Here is an 18,775-nt window from a genome sequence, read left to right on the forward strand (position 1 = left end):
GGGAATTTCATTGGTTTTATGCGAGTAAAATTTCCAGCTAACTATAACCGGTGTCAAACCTATGGTTTTTTCAGTGAATATATATATATACACAAAATATACACCGCACGGAGCACTCACAAGTGTGTTGATTGCTGCTTTCATTTTAAACATATGCATTTCGGCAGAGGCGCCTTTTTCAATGTATTTCAATCAAATGCTACAAGCACGCAAAATTCATTTCGTTTTAAAATGTCCTCAATTTCCATTGGCAGCTTAACACAGTAAACAATGACAAAGGACTGTACAATCTCATTTGGAACCACCGACTAATATCCGCCATGATGGCACAATATTGATTTGTCACATTTCAATTGGCAGCCTTGGTATCCTTGCTTTATGATTTTCAATTACGGGTTCAATGCCTTCATACACCATTAGTCATTTGAATACTAAAGGCCTCTCAATTAAACAGACATCCACGTTGTTGAATAAGCATAGTCCTGCCACTTCCCAGTGTGTGCATTAACAACCCCTCACTTACCACAACTCAAAATTCATAGATGTAGGTGGAGCCTGTTTGTATAACCAAGCGTCCGTGAGTTCAATAACTTAGCCTCAGGCTAAGACATCATTTTCATGTGGCGGTTCAGGCACTCCCTTTAAACATACTCTGCTCCAAACCCACCAAAAGTGTCAAACTCTCAAGGCATTCTAACGGTTTATGGGTATGCCCAGACGTGGATCCCTTGCTCGCTGTGCCAGTGAATTCAAACTAGCCTGGCTGCATCTTTGTGACTGGGGGTGAATGTCTGCATTGTTCAGCATTCCGTCCATCATTTGTTCTTTAAGCTTTTGTCGCCCTTAGTGGGAAGGGTATGCCCAGACGTGGTTCCTGTGCTAACTGCACCACTGGATTCAAGCTATCCTGGCTGATGAGGGGTGATACCCTGAAACCAGATCCAGTATGCTTGCTTCAGGTCCAGGGAGGACCTGGCTTGGCAGTTCGGATTGGACTGTTCCCATGAGGAATAGGGTCAAGACTGATTTGTATACGGCTGGTTCCTAACTGGGGTGGCGAGATGAGCAAAAGAACGATTGATGACACCCAGATCTTTGTGACTGGGGGTGAATGTATGCATTGTTCATCATTTCATCCATTGTTCTTTTTCCAACTCTGGAGGGCACATCTAAAATATATTGTACTCATTTCTGAAAGTCAGAACGTGACTTTTGTGCCAGTTCTAAATGACTGGTGTGCTTATATAAATTAATGTGACCAATTCTAGCACACTCATCTGGAGCGTTGTGTCACTGGCCAAAGCCGGATATTGGATATCATGTTCAGATCTTGATCCTCCCAGCCCTGGGTTCCCCTAAGAAGAAGGCCATAAACTCCATGCTTAGTTTAGCTCAAATTCGGTATTTTCAAAGGGTAAGCTAATCCTTAGACAGACTGCAATAAATGAAAGGTACAAAACCAACAGATTCTTGTGATGTAAAATAGAAAACAGAGCTGTCCTTCACACGGTGTGGTTGCGTGCACACATCCAAAGATACTTGGTGGAAATATTGGATTATATCTCTAGGACAGTTGGCTGGGGATGTGGAGAGACCCAAAACTTGCTGTGTTGGAAACATGTGGAAAATACTTGAAAGCTTTAATTTCAGCGAGAACACAAATGTTTGGTTGTCTGCATTGTCTTTAAAGGTTAACAGCATCTTCTGCGGGTACCTTGCCTTGCCCTTTCTGTTTACCATGTACATGTCGCTCCTTGCCAGATTGCCCTACCTAGGAGGGGTGCGCTTCTACATGTATGTTGATGATACTCGGTTTATCTTAAAACTATCTAGTCTTCAAAAGTCTTGGAATCAAAAGAAGAGACCTTCAACAGAGGTTCTCACCATCATCAGGAGAAGGGTGGCCAACAACTTCCTGAAGATGAACCCAACCAAAATTGAGACCATTGGTAGCGGAATGAGACACCAGCTAATGGCTACATGTAATGGGCCGCCCCCAGATCCTTCAACAGCAGTGCGAAATGTAGCAGTTCTTTTGTACAGTACCCTTTTGCTGGAAAGCCAACCCATAAATGTGACCTATGTCTGTTTCACGTGCCTTGGCCTTCCAAAAATGATTCTTCCCTTTATTGATCCCTCTTGCATATGGCTGTAGAGAATGCTGCCATTCAATCTATACTTGACTATGCTCATTCAATCTCCCCTTAAATCTCCAGGCAAACAATTCTTACGTTGACTAAAACTTGTTCAGGATGCTGTGGCATAAGTCCTTAAGAAACATGGCAGAGCATCACATATGTCGCCAATACCCTGATCCCTACTCTGAGTCCCCATTGCATCTTGGGCAGCCTTTAAGCTTCTTACAATTGCCTTTAAAGCCCTATATCCTCCTTTCTGGCAATCATTTTTCACTCCCTCGGAGATGCAAACCAATTCTTGCCTGCAACAGCTAGGACATGATCCCTCAAGGAGATCAGGCTTTATCTACAGCAGCAGTCAATATGCGGAACCATCTCCATTTGAGTTTGTGGCCAGAAACAAATCTATTCTGTTTTAGATGCCAGTTGAAAACCTTGCTTTTTAATAATGAATCATCTTCCTGTCATTTCTGCTGGTTACTAATAAGTATTGAGATTGTGTCTTCCTCGAGTATCACGACGCAGCAATGTGCAAACGCTATATAATTAAACTATAACATATCATAACATAAGATCACCAGTAAACCAAGCATTAATTATGTTGAACAGAGACATAGTAATTCACTTGGCATACCGCCCTTCCCCACTCTGTAAGGCTCAGTACCTCAAAGTTATGGATTAATGAACAGAATAGTAAAGGTAAACATACAGGTGCAGGGGTTGTCTAGGAATTTTTTAAAGATCTGATGTGTTATGCTGTCCCAGGATTTATTCAGCAGAAAGCTTGCAACTCTTCTCACGGAGCACATTACAATTCTGATTAGAAATGAATGGAAATTGTTGATTATTTTTTTGAGTTCTGGAGACAACATCTGGAAAATTGTGACATTTTTCGATTGGCCAGGTGGGAGGTTTACCAACCACCAAATGTACATTTCAGTAACATGCTTAACACCCTGACTATTTGGGGAGAATGTGTGTTTATGTATGTATATTCGAGTGTTTATTGTGAGCAAACCTAGCTACCTGTATATGGATGGGGCCATGAGCACAATTCAAGTTTTCTTACAATGAGGATGGATTTTAGTGGGTGGGTGTCTTCATAGTTCTGAGATGTTGTGTTCTTTGGAGAGCTGAGTCTTCAGTTTGTTTCTGAGCTGGAGGAGGGTTGTGGCACTTCTGATAATGACAGGGAGGCTGTTCCAGATCAAGGGTGCATAGATGGAGAATCTTGGTCTTCTGAGTTTTCATTTTTTATATAATTTTGTTTCCAATCTGGTAATGTTCTGACTTCTAGTGTAGTGCTGTCCACCTGTGATGGTTATAAATCTCAGCCAGATATCCTAGGAAGCTAGGAGGGGAGCCCCTGCAGATCTTTCAGGGTCCAGCACCCTTGACAATTCCAGAGACATCTGTGGTCATGAACCCTTAGGGTAGGACACTCTATCATTGTATCATATGAGAGGATCTCTGCAGATCATAGCACAGAACATGTATCTAACGCTAATGTCATTTTCTTGATATCTCTTTGCCTATTAAGGCAAACAATTGTAGCAGAAGAAGTTACCAGCTTTTAAAACCAAGAGCGTAGGACAACAATTATTGATTATAGGATATAGATTTGATAGCTTCAGTGAAGTTCAAATGACACCAAATCACAATTACAAGAAGGGTAGATTATTCTCAATCCTCTTACACTTGATGGGCATTTTTATTACAAAGATATGTTACCTGTATGTTGCAAAATATCTGGTGGGAAGGAATGTTTCCCGGCTTGAGTTCCAAAAACAGGAAATATTCTCATAGTCCGATACTCTGCAGATGACCGATGGGATTCCAGGAGGGTCTAAAATACGAGAAATGAAAATACATATAGTATTAGGGTCTTAAATAACATTCACCCTACCTGCCAGCTAAATATCTCTGTTACATCAGTAGCAAAGCGTGAACGGTGGTCGTTTTAAATCTTTTAGGGGCCTCAATATTACAGAATGGCACGAGCAAGAGAAGTCAAAGCATGGTCTAATGCAAAGTTTAACTGGGACCCACAACTGACCACCCTAAGTGGACGACGTTAGCCTGAAATCTCACAGCAATGGTTTGTGCAGTCTCAGCTCTGGCTAGCATGTCCAAGTGTGTCATTCCTCTCAGAAACATACATAGTTATGCTTCTGTAGTCTGCTAGGAAGTAGGGTTGGGACACAAAAACACAATTCTTGTTAGGAGAAACCACTGGGTAAAAATGAACACTTTGACATGCCTCCCTTATCTCTAGAGGGGCCTCTTTTCGCCAACAGGTTTACCCCAGTAATTTTCCAAAGTATTTGTTAGAAAAGGTTTTGGGTTTGTGGAAGAATACCCAGTATTTATTCTTAGTAACATTTTTTATAGTACTGCTTTATTTGCATGAGGACTGTGCAAGAAGCATTAGTACGTAAGGTTGCTCTATAAGGACTACAATACTTCACTGAATGGGTAACCCCACAATATGGTGAGATTGACAGGAACATACCTAAATCCAGTCCTCTGTGTGGTATCCTGTATTGTATTCCAGCCTGGTCTGTCTTCTATTCCAGCCTGGTCTGTCTTCTATTACAGCCTGGTCTGTGTTCTATTACAGCCTGGTCTGTCTTCTATTACAGCCTGGTCGGCCTTCTATTCCATCCCGGTCTGCCTTCTATTCCAGCCTGGTCTGTCTTCTATTCTACCCTGGTCTGTCTTCTATTACAACCTGGTCTGTCTTCTATTACAGCCTGGTCTGTCTTCTATTACAGCCTAGTCTGTCTTCTATTACAGCCTGGTCTGCCTTCTATTCCAGCCTGGTCTGCCTTCTATTACAACCTGGTCTGTCTTCTATTCCAGCCTGGTCTGTCTTCTATTCCAGCCTGGTCTGTCTTCTATTCCAGCCTGGTCTGTCTTCTATTCCAGCCTGGTCTGTCTTTTAATCTAGCCTGGCCTGCCTTCTATTCCAGCCTGGTCTGTCTTCTGTTTTCTGTTCTAGCCTAACGTATCATGTTGTGAGTCATGAGGAATGTGTGATGTCATTAGTGCCAATGTCCTATCCCTCTCAGTGTTGCTGTCTGCAGACGGGAGCAAAGCTGGTTACATTATAAACCCTGGTAGGGTTCCCTTACTTGTAAGGTGTACCTTAATAAAGTACTTGTCCCTGTAATGTCTTCCTAACAAGTGCAATTCTGAAATGCAACACTCTGTTCACAATGTGTGGTTGATTGCAACGCTAATTGACCTATATGCTTGTATATAGTATATTTTTATTGTTTAAATAATCACCTTCACTGTTATCTGCCCATTATTAATTGCAAAGCTGCTATAGCCTTGTTCTCTTGAATCTAAGGTAATAGTATTAAATAATGTTCCTTCTATTGTAAAAGTACATCTATGTGACTGCCGTTCGTTAATACGACTACTATTATTTTGTATGGAGAAAATGGTTTTAACTGTATGTTTTTAAGGAATGTTTTTTCCAAAATAAAGAGTTTTTTAATAGATGGAGTATGAGTATTTGGGTTATTGTTATTGTTATTGTTATTTTAATTTTATACCGCGCCTAATCACCTACAGGTCTCTAAGCGCCAGGAAACCAGGGTACCTTCTGTATGATAATAAATGTATGCAAAGCAATAACTGGTACTAGCCATTTTTACACCTGGCATTAGGGCTCAGTGGTAGCTTAGCCACTGGGCCAGGAGGGCTCTCCCGCTCTCACACTTTCTTAAAGTAAGGGGGTCCCTTTGCTCCAGATCTATCTAATCTTGCTGCTCGTCTCTCCCCTCCCGGGGGCTCGTCAGGCCAGGACATACCGCAAAGTTCATACTTCAGACATCAGGCTCTGACGCGCGCTCCCATGAGGAGAGTGTTGACAGAGACCTTTCTAGACATAACAAAAAACGCGCCAAGTCTCTCACACCGAGAGAGCCGGAGACCTTGGCCTTCCTCTCGCCGACACATTGTGCGTTCGAAAAAGACCTTTTAGTTTCACATAACACAAGAAAGGAGAGAACGAGGGACGAGAAAAGATGTTTGAAAGACAGACTGAGTAAGAGCAAGGGTACGAGAGAGGTTATGAGAGTGCGAGAGACTGACAGCAGGGGCCAGAAAGCAGAGGCGCAGGAAGAGAGTAAAGGGGCAGGGAGACGAGATGGAGAGCGAGGAAAGGAGCTAAAAACCCGAGCCAGAGAAGGAAGGAGGAAAGAGGGAGGGAGGGAGGAAAAAGTCATGTAGGCACAAGAGAGAGAGGTAAGAGTGTAAAGGAGGCGCTATGATACAGAGTCCAAGTCAGATAGTAAGTGAGAAAGAGATAAACAGAAGTTAGTGAGAGGGAAAGAGAAGTGAGGGAGAGGGAAATAGGAAAGAGAGAAGAAAGAGAAGGGGAAAGAGACAAAGAGAAAGAAAAGAAAACGTGGTAACAAATACCGAGTACTTGGTAAACTGGACTCTCAGAAAGACTTTAGCAATTATTCTGAAGCGCAATCGCTATGCGATGCGGCAGTCAGGGCTCAAACTCATGTTGGGAGTATCATTCCCATGAGAACCGAAGGAACACCTGCTGGACGTCATCTGGGAACATGCACGTGCACTTAGGGCACTGCTATTCCAAGCCTTGGCCCTGGGGCACCCTGGCACAGATCCAGCTCAGCTCAACAACCTATGACAGCTGAGAGTGATGGATATCAAGATGACGCATCCAAGGGGGGCAGGGTGAAGGTCCATGTGGAGAGTACATCCCCCTTAGCTGCACCCAACCCACTCCTCATGACTCACTGTCAGCAAGAACTAACACTGACCCCGGTGGGTGTTCCACCGGGAACACAAAGGCACCCTCAAAATGCTGCCGTTTTTGGAGGTGTCTGAGGTCAGACTGCGCGATACAAAAGGGGATGATGGACGGAGCGTTTGAGCAAATAAAACACTCACCCCCAGTCAACTGATCTGGGTTTAATCCATCACCATTCTTTAGCCCACTCAGCCACCCCATTTCAGACATGGCTATATGCAAATCAGTCTGACTCTGTGCCTCATGGGAACAGTCCAGCCTGAACTGCCAAACCATGTCTTCCACGGACCGGAAACAAGCATCCTGGGACCGGTTTCGGATTCATAATCCTCATCAGCCAGGCTATCTTGAATCCAGTGGCCAAGTGAGCAAGGGACTCACGTCTGAGCATACCCTGCCACACTTAGGGCGAACAAAGCGATACAAAAGGGGATGATGGACGGAACGTTTGAGCAAATCAAACACTTACCCCCAGTCAACTGATCTGGGTTTAATCCATCACCATTCTTTAGCTCACTCCGTCAGACTGCAGCATCCTGCCCCAGCTCCTGATCACAGGCAAAGTGGCCTTAACTGCCCCCTACCGAGTTTAACCCAGAGAAAAACCAAACATTAGAGGACTGGGGCACTTCACTTCCAATCCTATAGAGTTCACGTGCCAAGCCCTTCAAGAACCCCCATTAGCAGCGCTCTCGCAAGCATCCACGGAAGGACGCCCCTAAACCTTCTACAACAACACTGTGTCCGCACCCACTCTCAGGATCATCACACACAAACACACCTGACCGTGCGTCACTATCACCAGCAACCAATGAAATCCTGATTCTGTAGGCCTAGGAGCACCCAAGGCAAGAACGAAACACCCTCAACACCAAAGGCTCCAGGGTAAAAGCCGTCGGCTGAGGAAGAAGGACTTCCTTTTCTTCTCCTCCCTAACCTCACATTGACTTTCAAAGATCAGGTCAACACAAGACCTAAAGTCCCTCCCCGGGAGACCATGGACAGCCTCAACTCCCAAATGACAGCAGAGGTCAAGCTGGCCCACTACCAGCTTACACTCCTGCACTCAACAATTCCATATTACTGGGTAACACCATCTAGGAATACCCAACTAAGAAATCCTGAAGGCCCATCTCATCTTTGATCTAATGACAAGAAAACAATGCACCTAAACATACTCCACCGGTTCCTATGCCGGGCCAGAGCACAACATAGTAGACAAAGGCCTCAAGGGAACCGCATCCAGTCAAGTTATCCAATTACGGCCCCATTCGAACCGCATCCCACCCTGTGTCCACTCTCAGGTCCTGAACATCCCAAAAATAGGAGTACCGGATGAGAGAAACAGACAATTTATCCATCTATTCATGGTTGAGGAACAGTTTCACTTCTTTGTTCTCATGCCACTCAGTACCATCTGGGCACTACTAATTAAGCTGGAACTCACAATCGAAGTATGGGTCCCCCAGGGGCCCTGATAATAATCATGTGTTCAGATGATATAGCATTCTATAGAAAGATTTCAATATAATTATTTTCTCATTTCTTCTGGGGTCTGTCGTGTAGCTGAATCTACATAACACGTATTCATGCTTTCAACACTCGCGGTCCGCCTCAAATCACGACGGATCCTTTGTATCGAGAATGCCGACTTACGCCCCAGCCGAAGGAAGTAGGAGCTCAGGAGCCTCCCGGCCTCGTCGTGGCAGCTGTAGTTCCCCACCGCGGACAAGTCCGCGTTGAACAGGACCAGACGTCCATGATCAGCAAGGAAGCGCACTGGGAATCTGGGAACGCCGTTGAACCTCCACTGCACCACAGAGCTGTCAAGGGAAGCGGAGGAGATCAGAATACGGTTCCATTCAAACGCTAGCGAGAAGTCAACAAGAAGGTAGCTGAAAATCGTGATTTGTTATGTCAGCGGTGCACTACAAGAAAGGTTAATATAGAACGGATGCAATAGAGAAGCATATCCTGAAATTCTTCCTTAAAATTTGGGAAAAAATTGAAAACTATGATCTGTCTTACTCAAAGGCTGCTATCTTTAAAAAACTTGAGCACAAGGATATACGACTGTGTTGCAAAATAACATCTATCTATCTAAATGTGTAAGGCTGTTTAATTTCACATTATGTATATGCTACAGAACACAACCAAAGCAGGAACAAAAACTGCAGACAGCATCAAAGAGAAAGGGGCCTCCAAGAAGTGCATGAGGAACACTAGGTGCTCCACTTTAATTAAATGCTTTAATGTACCTAGACAACATGCCAGGATTTTTGAGCTACTGTTATTCAACAGAAGCTGAAGAAAAACTCGCTTCTGTCTGTGTGAGCTGCAAGTCTCATCCATCACCTATGTAAGTACCTGAGAGAACTTACCTGTCCCTAGACCTGCTGCACGATAAGCTCACGTTGCTTCCAATTGCCCCAAATTTAAAACCTACAACAAAACATGAAGAAACAGACCAATATATTAGTTAATCCACCATTTTCTCAGCCATCTTCCTCTTAAGGCAAGTTGTCCATGCTACTTCTTGCAAAGATGGACCTCACTGCCTCTGATTTAAAACAAAGAGTTACTTTAGCCGAGACACACACAAGTAAAGAGCTATCTTAATAAAAACATAAGTGGAACTCTGTAAGGGGCTGTATGAGGAAGCAGAGGAAAGGCTTGGGTCGCCCACGGAATCTGGAGAATGTGGAGGAAAAGTCTTCAAAGTTGAGAAGCGGGGGAAGGGTCCAGGCAATGGATGGAAGATCCAAGGGGACCGAAGGAGCACTTGGCGTGGAACTATCATGGTGGACAGGGAAGAGGAAGAAACATGAAAGCGGGTACAACGGAGAAGGGTAGAGAAGGACATTCCCCCTGAGCTGTTAACAGTAGGACCATTAGGGGCGTGGCATGCCTCAACAAAGTGCAAAGTGGTTCCTCAAAGCAATGCTTTGGTAAAGGGGAAACTGCATTGAATTTAGAAAGAGGTTTGTTCAGTCCCAGGTACATTTACATCTTTATGGCACCCATGGGTGCCGTACAGTGATGGAACAGCACATAAAAGGAGCGGACCTCTACAACCACCTCTACGGATGGCACTGGTGTATGCCTGGGTGATGGAGCAAATGGGTACATTTTGTTTGTCACTTTCCTTACCTTCCTCTCCCCATTCGGATGACGTCACTGAGGCAGAAACCAAGATGGCCTGCAGAACCACGATCAACCTGCGAATGCATGACGCACAGCGGGTCATCTAGGAGGAAACACAGAAAAACAGCAGACTGTTAGCTTTTAAAGAGTAGTAAATTGTGCCTCCCCACTCTCTTACACGATCTGTGTTCACCTATTGCAAACTGGCAAAATTGGTTGTAGGCAAAAACGACGTAAAGTGGTATTACTCGTACAGGTAGAATTCTGAGCAATCAATGCATACTCACACACATGAATCACCAATGCACACTTCTTACAGGAACTTACAATAAGAAAAAAACTTAGGGATAGTATTGCAAGCAAACGATTACTACATTTTGTATTATAACATGAGACAAGTGTTCAAGTAGGGAGACAGTGTTTACAATGCTGGTAATACCACGCGGGTTGATAACGCGGAAGTTACATCGTCTGCATTGTTACAACGCATGGCATTACATCACAAGTCGTTTCAACAACTTGCGCTAGGCGGCGTGCAGCACCAGGGAATGTGTTGGATTTTAAATCCAACACCTTCCCTGCTGTTGTGCTCACTGGAGTAGGAACAGTAATGTATACACCTTCTACCTTTAAATATCTAGGAGTTCAGCTCTTCACAAATGGTCCCAACCCCATCAAATTCCACGTCATCTATCACCCTCCTCGTAAAAATGAACAATTTGTTGAAGACCTAGCAGGCCTACTATCGCAAATCTCTGTAAAAGACAGGGGCAATATTATATTAGGAGACATAAACCTGCACCTGAACAACACAAAAAAAAACACAATACAAGCTCTCTCCACCCTCCTGGAAGCGAACAATCTCACCCAACATTGCAACATGCAAACACACTACAAGGGCTCTACCCTTGACGCAATCATCTGCAAGTACAACACACTATCTCTGTACTCTATCCAATCAATTGACTGGTCAGGTCGTTAACAAATTCTCTTCTATCTCAATACCATCCATCATCATTCATAACAATTCAGCCGTCCCAATCTCTGGGTAAGGAACATCCACCAAATCCCTCAAGCGGAGCTGTAAGCATTAGTGAGTACCCAAATTCTACTTCCACTGGACCTATCACCTTTCGAGGACCTCACCGCCTACTACAACCCAAAAATAATAGAACTCGTGGAAACAATCGCCCCCTGAAACTCAAGAAATCAAGAGATTTCCCCTCCAGATCCTGGTTCAACAAAGACCTCAAAAATGAAAGGAGACAATTCTGTTTAGCAGAAAGAAACTGGAGTTAACAACCGTTGCAATCCAGTCTCTTGATCTTCCAGGCTTAACACCAAAAAATACAAAAAACATATCTTCAAAGAAAAATTCACCTTCCTCCAAGATCAACTTGACAGGTCTAGGAACAGACCCAAAGACCTATTCAACATCATCAAACAGCAAACCGCCTTCTTTACCCAACATACAATTAACAACTATTCAAAGCTCTGTGAAGAATTCGCTGCATGTTTCACTGAAAAAATATATAGAATTGAACTATCTCTTGAGCCACCCAACTCCCCACGCTGCACCAAAGATGACCCCTGTGGAAAGGGTTCACCCACAGCCCTACCGTCAATGAATGGATGCCACGCCCTCTCTCAAACACAGTTCACCAATCTCCACCCCTTGCAATCTAAAAATAATACAACCTGGTCTAAATGTAACTGTACCCCTGAAGAAGTGGGAATCGGGCCAGCAGCGGAGGGGTTAAACACAGTCAACCACAACATCCTCTTACAACCCTCTCACAGCATGCAGGCATCAACTGACTGTCCTTCAGTGGTCTAACTCCTTTCTAAGCCAACACTCACAACTAATCCAGCTCAACAACTGACCCTGAAACACAACGCCAGTCTCACAAGGAGCCCCTCAGGGGTCAACCCTGTCTTCTACACTATTCAACCTCCATATGGAACCCCTTGCAATGATCCTAAGGCAAACTAGAATAGTCTACCATCTATATGCAGATGACCCCCAAATCTACACGAACATCTCGTCACTCAAAGACGTCCAACACCTAAATAACAATCTTCCCACAGTTTAAGCCTGGCTGAACAGCCACCACCTCAAACTAAACCCCAGCAAAACTGAAGCCCTTCTCATTCATCCCAAAGAACAGTCCTTTCCCATAGACAGCTGGCTCGGCAACCTCACAGCATGAAACTACAAACAATCCATGTTGAACTCCATTAAATCTCTGGAGATTACACTTCACTGCCACGTAAGTGTGAAAGACCATATCAATGCCTCTGCAAAAAAGTGCATTCTACATGCTGAAAAACCTTTAAAAACTCAAACCATTCATCCCCATTGAAACCCAAAGACTGTAGTGCAATACTTAGTCCTACCCCAACTGGACTACGGCAATGCAATGGTTGCAGGAGCCCCAAAATCTTACCTAGCCTCATTGAAAGCTACACTCAATGTGGTGGTTTGGCTTATATTGGGGGCTATGCTCTTTGACCACATCATTCACACGCTCAAACAACTCAACTGGCTTCAAATCGAGGCCAGGGCCATACTAAAAACTGCCTGCATAACGCACAAAGCACTCTACGCTGAAAAACGAATCTACCTCCTGAATAAATTATCCAAAGCCGGTCAAAAGAGACCTCCACGAAGCTCAAACTGTCTACTCTTGATTCCTCCAAAATTTAAGAGAGAGACATCTTGAAACCGCTCCTTCTCTGGGAATGCTCCTAGAATCTGGAACTCCCTGCCCAAGGACCTGCTGGAAAATCAATTCTTCCCACAAGTCAAGAAGAAATTAAAGCTTCTACTCTTCAACAAATACCTAAACACACCCTCTTATAGCACATGACTAGTCTGTGGGTAACCGCCACACACCCTCTAAATAAATTTGTGCACCACTACTGTGCCTCTAATTCTACCCGTCCTCACGAGGCCTTACCTCAGCTACCTCAGAACTACATCATCGATCTTTACTGCTGTCCATTTTGTTTTGCTGTTTTATCGTTACTATGTACTTTTTTATGTACTCCTCTGGTAATCTCGTATAATTGCAGCTGTACTCTGTAAAGCGCTGTGTATTTATGTGTACCGTAACTACCTCAAAATTGTATCAGCAACTTTCCCTAATGTCCTTGTGTACCTTCAAATACGGTCACCATGTGTCTGTATTTACTCCAAATGTATCTTACTTAGTTGTGGCTTCTGCAATTCCTTCTACACCTTATCACATCCTGTCACTATGGATCTGTATTTACTCCAAATGTATCTCAGGTAGTTGCCGCTTGTGCTAACTCTCTGAAGCGCTCTGACGCCCTTGGGTCAAGTTTGCGCTATACAAAACTCCGTAAATAAAGGATTGTAGTGCGACAACAAATTCATACAGCTGTACTGGAAAAGTAAATAATATTTAAAAAGGAGATCGTTAGGAATAAGCTGTCCCATGAGACGGGAATCAATAAATAGTAGGATGAGATATTTATGTGATATTTTGCACTATATTTCTCTATACTTATACTATCTTATTGTGGCCCCTTTCTTTAGTTGAGACGGAATGATGCCATCTGTCGCAGGTGAACTTTGGAGAGGTAAAGTCACTGGCAGCCAATCAGAAGGTGAGAATTGGTGGATGGCGCAAGAGAAAGGTGGGTGCAGTCACGGACGGGCAACCTCTTACTCGGCTGCAGGAATAGTAGCAGAAGTCGGCTTCTGTCATGGCCTAGCACGGGAAAATGGAGTCAAAAAGTCCATGGGAATCGGGTCTGTGTGTTAGAAAGGAAACGGCTGACTTAGTGTGTGCTGTGTGGGTGGTCGCTTTGGTTTTGTTGAAAGAGCATGAGTGCTGGGTAGGAGGACTCCTAGGGTAGACCTAGTAATGAATGGAAATCAGGGCTGTGTGTTAGAAAGGAAACGGCTGTCTATGTGTGCTCTGTGTGTGCTTGCTAAGGTTCTCTTACAAGAGTATGAGTGATGGGTAGGAGGACTCCTAAGGTAGGCCTGGTAGCAGTGCTTAATTTGAGCCGGTGGTTTCCAGTGTTCGGCAACGGCACCTAATTGTGAACCGCAGCACTTATGACAGTTTGCCACATGGTGCTGCTCTTTGTGTAATTTAGAGATGAGCAGAACAGCAGCTGTTTATTAAATCAATAGACATTAAAAACGATTAATTCCTGCCGCCCAAGACATTGCTATAGATTTGGGTGCCTGGAATAGTCTGAATTATCACACTTGTAAGAGTGCGATGGTTAATACTTGCATAGGTACTGTCATTGGCAGCGCTGGCAGGGGCAATGGGTGGTTAACGCTGCAGTGGCCTCCTGACGAGAGCTCTGGCACATATTTAATTACAAATTTCGCACTGCCTGGTAGTGAATGGTAATCAGGGCTGTGTGTTAGAAAGGAAATGGCTGACTGTGTGCACTGTTTGGGTGGTTGGTCGGACTGTGCTAAAAGAGCATGAGTGCTGGGCGAGAGGACTCCTATGGTAGACCTAGTAGTGAATGGAAATCAGGGCTGTGTGTTAGAAAGGAAACGAATGACTGTGCAGGTGGTCGCTTAGTTGTTTTACGAGATCATCTGTGCTGGCTAGGAGGACTCCTAGGGTAGACTTGATGGGCCATGAGGGTGCCCAAGTCTTCTATGCGGATGGGCAGGAATGTCCTGATGAAGGACTCTAGCAGCGAGGTGTGCGCAGAGGGCAGGGTTTGCTCATCGCGTGTTTCTTGGACAGGAGGTTACCATGGTATTGGGTTGCCAGGACCCCCATCACGTGTTTGGTAGCCACAGGTTGCACATGGGATTGAATTTGCAGGTGGTTATAGGCAGAACTGTGTGTGGGCAGACAGGTGACGGGCATGGTCTGGACAGGAGATCACCCCAGATATGTTTGTACCCACAAGCACTGCTTGCCACCGCTGGGGCAGTTCAAGCACTCTGTTGCTTTGCAGCTAGATTCACAGCCACCATGGGCACACACACATGTGCACCACCTGAACCAACCACACACAGGAGAAAATGACACGTGACCAAGGACCTTTGACCCGTCCTAAGCGCTACGAGGCCTCAGGGTAGAAGTGCACTTTATAAAACCCCATTTCATTTCATTTCAAAGTGACATAGATTAATTCAAGGTGACTTGCACTGAGCACAAAACCTACCCCACCTCCAAAGCAGTGAGAGGACATGGAGTGGCTATCAGTGCCTCCGGGCCCGGCGCCTCCTCGGACCCTGGGCCGAGCCCCCCTGCACCTCCCAGCCCGGCCTGCTGCAGATCGCGGAGGAGCGGCTGATTCAATCCAGCCGCATAAACACCGATCCGGTCGCTGCACAACACTGCTCCAAGGCCAGGGAAGATTGACGCTTAACATACTTCGGAAGAAGGGGTCGTTTATTAGGGAACAGTCCCTGGTTTTCCAGGAATAGCTTTGGCATTTCTAGCCTGTGTTCCTTACAGCTTGTACAGAAGCCTGTCAGCGCCTCTCCGAGGATGGACTCGGAGGTCTGTAGTAAAGTCAGTGCTTCCAGGCTCTCTGAGGATGGACTCTGAGGCAATGAATACATGAAACAATTAAATAGCCACCAGTTGATATTAAATCGAAACCAGAGTACTACTGTTAGACAAAATTCTAGTAAATAGGCAAAAATGTTCTAAAAAATTGGTATATCTTAAAACAAACCATTTCATTCGGGGTGACAAAACCAGAGAACGTGCATCCTGAGCAGAGTGAATATTAAATTTGATAAATACTGGTTTTAAAAACACTCGCATGGCACTTTGCAGTTTTGAACATGCAAATAAGACATGATTAAGATCTTGGATTTGCAACTGGCACAGTTCACAAATTCTCTTCTCTCTAGGTGTTTTATCCCCAGATGTCAGTGCTTCCAGCCTCTCTGAGGATGGGCTCTGAGGTCTGTAGCAAAGTGTCAGTGTTACCAGCCTCTCCATGGATGGGCTCTGAGGTCTGTAGCAAAGTGTCAGTGTTACCAGCCTCTCCAAGGATGGGCTCTGAGGTCTGTAGTAAAGAGTCAGCGCTTCCAGGCTCTCTGAGGATGGACTCTGAGGTCTGTAGTAAAGGGTCAGTGCTTCCAGGCTCTCTGAGGATGGACTCTGAGGTCTGTAGTTAGGGGTCAGTGATTCCAGGCTCTCCGAGGATGGGCTCTGAGGTCTGTAGCAAAGTGTCAGCGCTTCCAGGCTCTCAGAGGATGGACTCTGAGGTCTGTAGTAAAGGGTCAGTGCTTCCAGGCTCTCTGAGGATGGACTCTGAGGTCTGTAGTTAAGGGTCAGTGCTTCCAGGCTCTCCGAGGATGGGCTCTGAGGTCTGTAGCAAAGTGTCAGCGCTTCCAGGCTCTCAGAGGATGGACTCTGAGGTCTGTAGTAAAGGGTCAGTGCTTCCAGGCTCTCTGAGGATGGACTCTGAGGTCTGTAGTTAAGGGTCAGTGCTTCCAGGCTCTCCGAGGATGGGCTCTGAGGTCTGTAGCAAAGTGTCAGCGCTTCCAGGCTCTCCGAGGATGGACTCTGAGGTCTGTAGTCAAGGGTCAGCGCTTCCAGGCTCTCTGAGGATGGACTCTGAGGTCTGTAGTCAAGGGTCAGTGTTTCCAGGCTCTCTGAGGATGGACTCTGAGGTCTGTAGCAAAGGGTCAGTGTTTCCAGGCTCTCCAAGGATGGACCATGAGGTCTGTAGCAAAGGGTCAGTGTTTCCAGGCTCTCCAAGGATGGACTCTGAGGTCTGTAGTAAAGAGTTAGTGCTTCCAGCCTCTCTGATGGTGGACCGTGAGGTCAGTAGCAAAGGGTCAGTGCGTCCAGGCTCTCTGAATATGGACTCTCGGGGTCTGTAGTTAAGGGTCAGTGCTTTCAGGCTCTCTGAAGATGGCCTGTGAGGTCTGTAGTAAAGAGTCAGCGCTTCCAGGCTCTCCGAGGATGGACTCTGAGGTCTGTAGTAAAGGGTCAGTGCTTTCAGCCTCTCTGAGGATGGACTCTGAGGTCTGTAGTAAAGAGTCAGTGGTTCCAGGCTCTCTGAGGATGGACTCTGAGGTCTGTAGTAAAGAGTCAGTGCTTTCAGCCTCTCTGAGGATGGACTCTGAGGTCTGTAGTAAAGGGTCAGTGCTTCCAGGCTCTCCAAGGATGGACTCTGAGGTCTGTAGTAAAGAGTCAGTGCTTTCAGCCTCTCTGAGGATGGACTCTGGGGTCTGTAGTAAAGGGCCAGTGCTTCCAGGCTGCCTGAGGATGGACTCTGAGGTCTGTAGTAAAGAGTCAGTGCTTCCAGGCTCTCCAAGGATGGACTCTGAGGTCTGTAGTACAGGGTCAGTGTTCCCAGGCTCTCCAAGGATGGACTCTGAGGTCTGTAGTAAAGGGTCAGTGCTTCCAGCCTCTCTGAGGATGGACTCTGAGGTCTGTAGTAAAGAGTCAGCGCTTCCAGGCTCTCCAAGGATGGACTATGAGGTCTGTAGTAAAGAGTCAGTGCTTCCAGCCTCTCCGAGGATGGGCTCTGGGGTCTGTAGTTAAGGGTCAGTGCTTCCAGGCTCTCTGAGGATGGGCTCTGAGGTCTGTAGCAAAGTGTCAGTGTTACCAGCCTCTCCAAGGATGGGCTCTGAGGTCTGTAGTAAAGAGTCAGCGCTTCCAGGCTCTCTGAGGATGGACTCTGAGGTCTGTAGTTAAGGGTCAGTGCGTCCAGGCTCTCTGAGGATGGACTCTGAGGTCTGTAGTCAAGGGTCAGTGTTTCCAGGCTCTCTGAGGATGGACTCTGAGGTCTGTAGCAAAGGGTCAGTGTTTCCAGGCTCTCCAAGGATGGACCATGAGGTCTGTAGCAAAGGGTCAGTGTTTCCAGGCTCTCCAAGGATGGACCGTGAGGTCAGTAGCAAAGGGTCAGTGCTTCCAGCCTCTCTGAGGATGGACTCTGAGGTCTGTAGTTAAGGGTCAGTGCTTCCAGGCTCTCTGAAGATGGCCTGTGAGGTCTGTAGTAAAGGGTCAGTGCGTCCAGCCTCTCCGAGGATGGGCTATGAGGTCTGTAGTAAAGGGTCAGTGTTTCCAGGCTCTCCAAGGATGGACTCTGAGGTCTGTAGTAAAGGGTCAGTGCTTCCAGCCTCTCCGAGGATAGACTCTGGGGTCTGTAGTAAAGGGTCAGTGCTTCCAGGCTCTCCAAGGATGCACTCTGAGGTCTGTAGTACAGGGTCAGTGTTTCCAGGCTCTCCAAGGATGGACTCTGAGGTCTGTAGTAAAGGGTCAGTGCTTCCAGCCTCTCTGAGGATGGACTCTGAGGTCTGTAGTAAAGAGTCAGCGCTTCCAGGCTCTCCGAGGATGGACTCTGAGGTCTGTAGTAAAGGGTCAGTGCTTCCAGGCTCTCCAAGGATGGACTCTGAGGTCTGTAGTAAAGGGTCAGTGCTTCCAGGCTCCCTTGAGGATAGACTCTGGGGTCTGTAGTAAAGGGTCAACGCTTCCAGGCTCTCTGAGGATGGACTCTGAGGTCTGTAGTAAAGAGTCAGCGCTTCCAGCCTCTCTGAGGATAGACTCTGGGGTCTGTAGTAAAGGGCCAGTGCTTCCAGGCTCTCCAAGGATGGACTCTGAGGTCTGTAGTAAAGAGTCAGTGCGTCCAGGCTCTCCGAGGATGGACTCTGAGGTCTGTAGTACAGGGTCAGTGTTTTCAGGCTCTCCAAGGATGGACTCTGAGGTCTGTAGTAAAG

The 18,775-nt window shown here is 45.9% G+C and overlaps 1 protein-coding gene across 2 annotated transcripts in view; it reads right to left on the minus strand.

Moving 5' to 3' along the window:
• Nucleotides 1-18,775, minus strand: part of IL11RA (interleukin 11 receptor subunit alpha) — a 334,633-nt gene that overhangs the window by 132,220 nt on the left and 183,638 nt on the right. For both annotated transcript variants that reach the window (XM_078674689.1, XM_078674688.1), the window contains exons 2-5: nucleotides 10,084-10,180; nucleotides 9,315-9,375; nucleotides 8,590-8,756; nucleotides 3,870-3,984 (exon numbers count right to left, since the gene is read on the minus strand). In XM_078674689.1, coding sequence (XP_078530815.1) covers nucleotides 3,870-3,984; nucleotides 8,590-8,756; nucleotides 9,315-9,375; nucleotides 10,084-10,180 — 440 coding nt within the window. The remainder of the gene's footprint in view (nucleotides 1-3,869; nucleotides 3,985-8,589; nucleotides 8,757-9,314; nucleotides 9,376-10,083; nucleotides 10,181-18,775) is intronic.

Source organism: Lissotriton helveticus, chromosome 2_1 (genome assembly GCF_964261635.1).
Source record: "Lissotriton helveticus chromosome 2_1, aLisHel1.1, whole genome shotgun sequence".
In the NCBI taxonomy this organism is placed as follows: domain Eukaryota; kingdom Metazoa; phylum Chordata; class Amphibia; order Caudata; family Salamandridae; genus Lissotriton; species Lissotriton helveticus.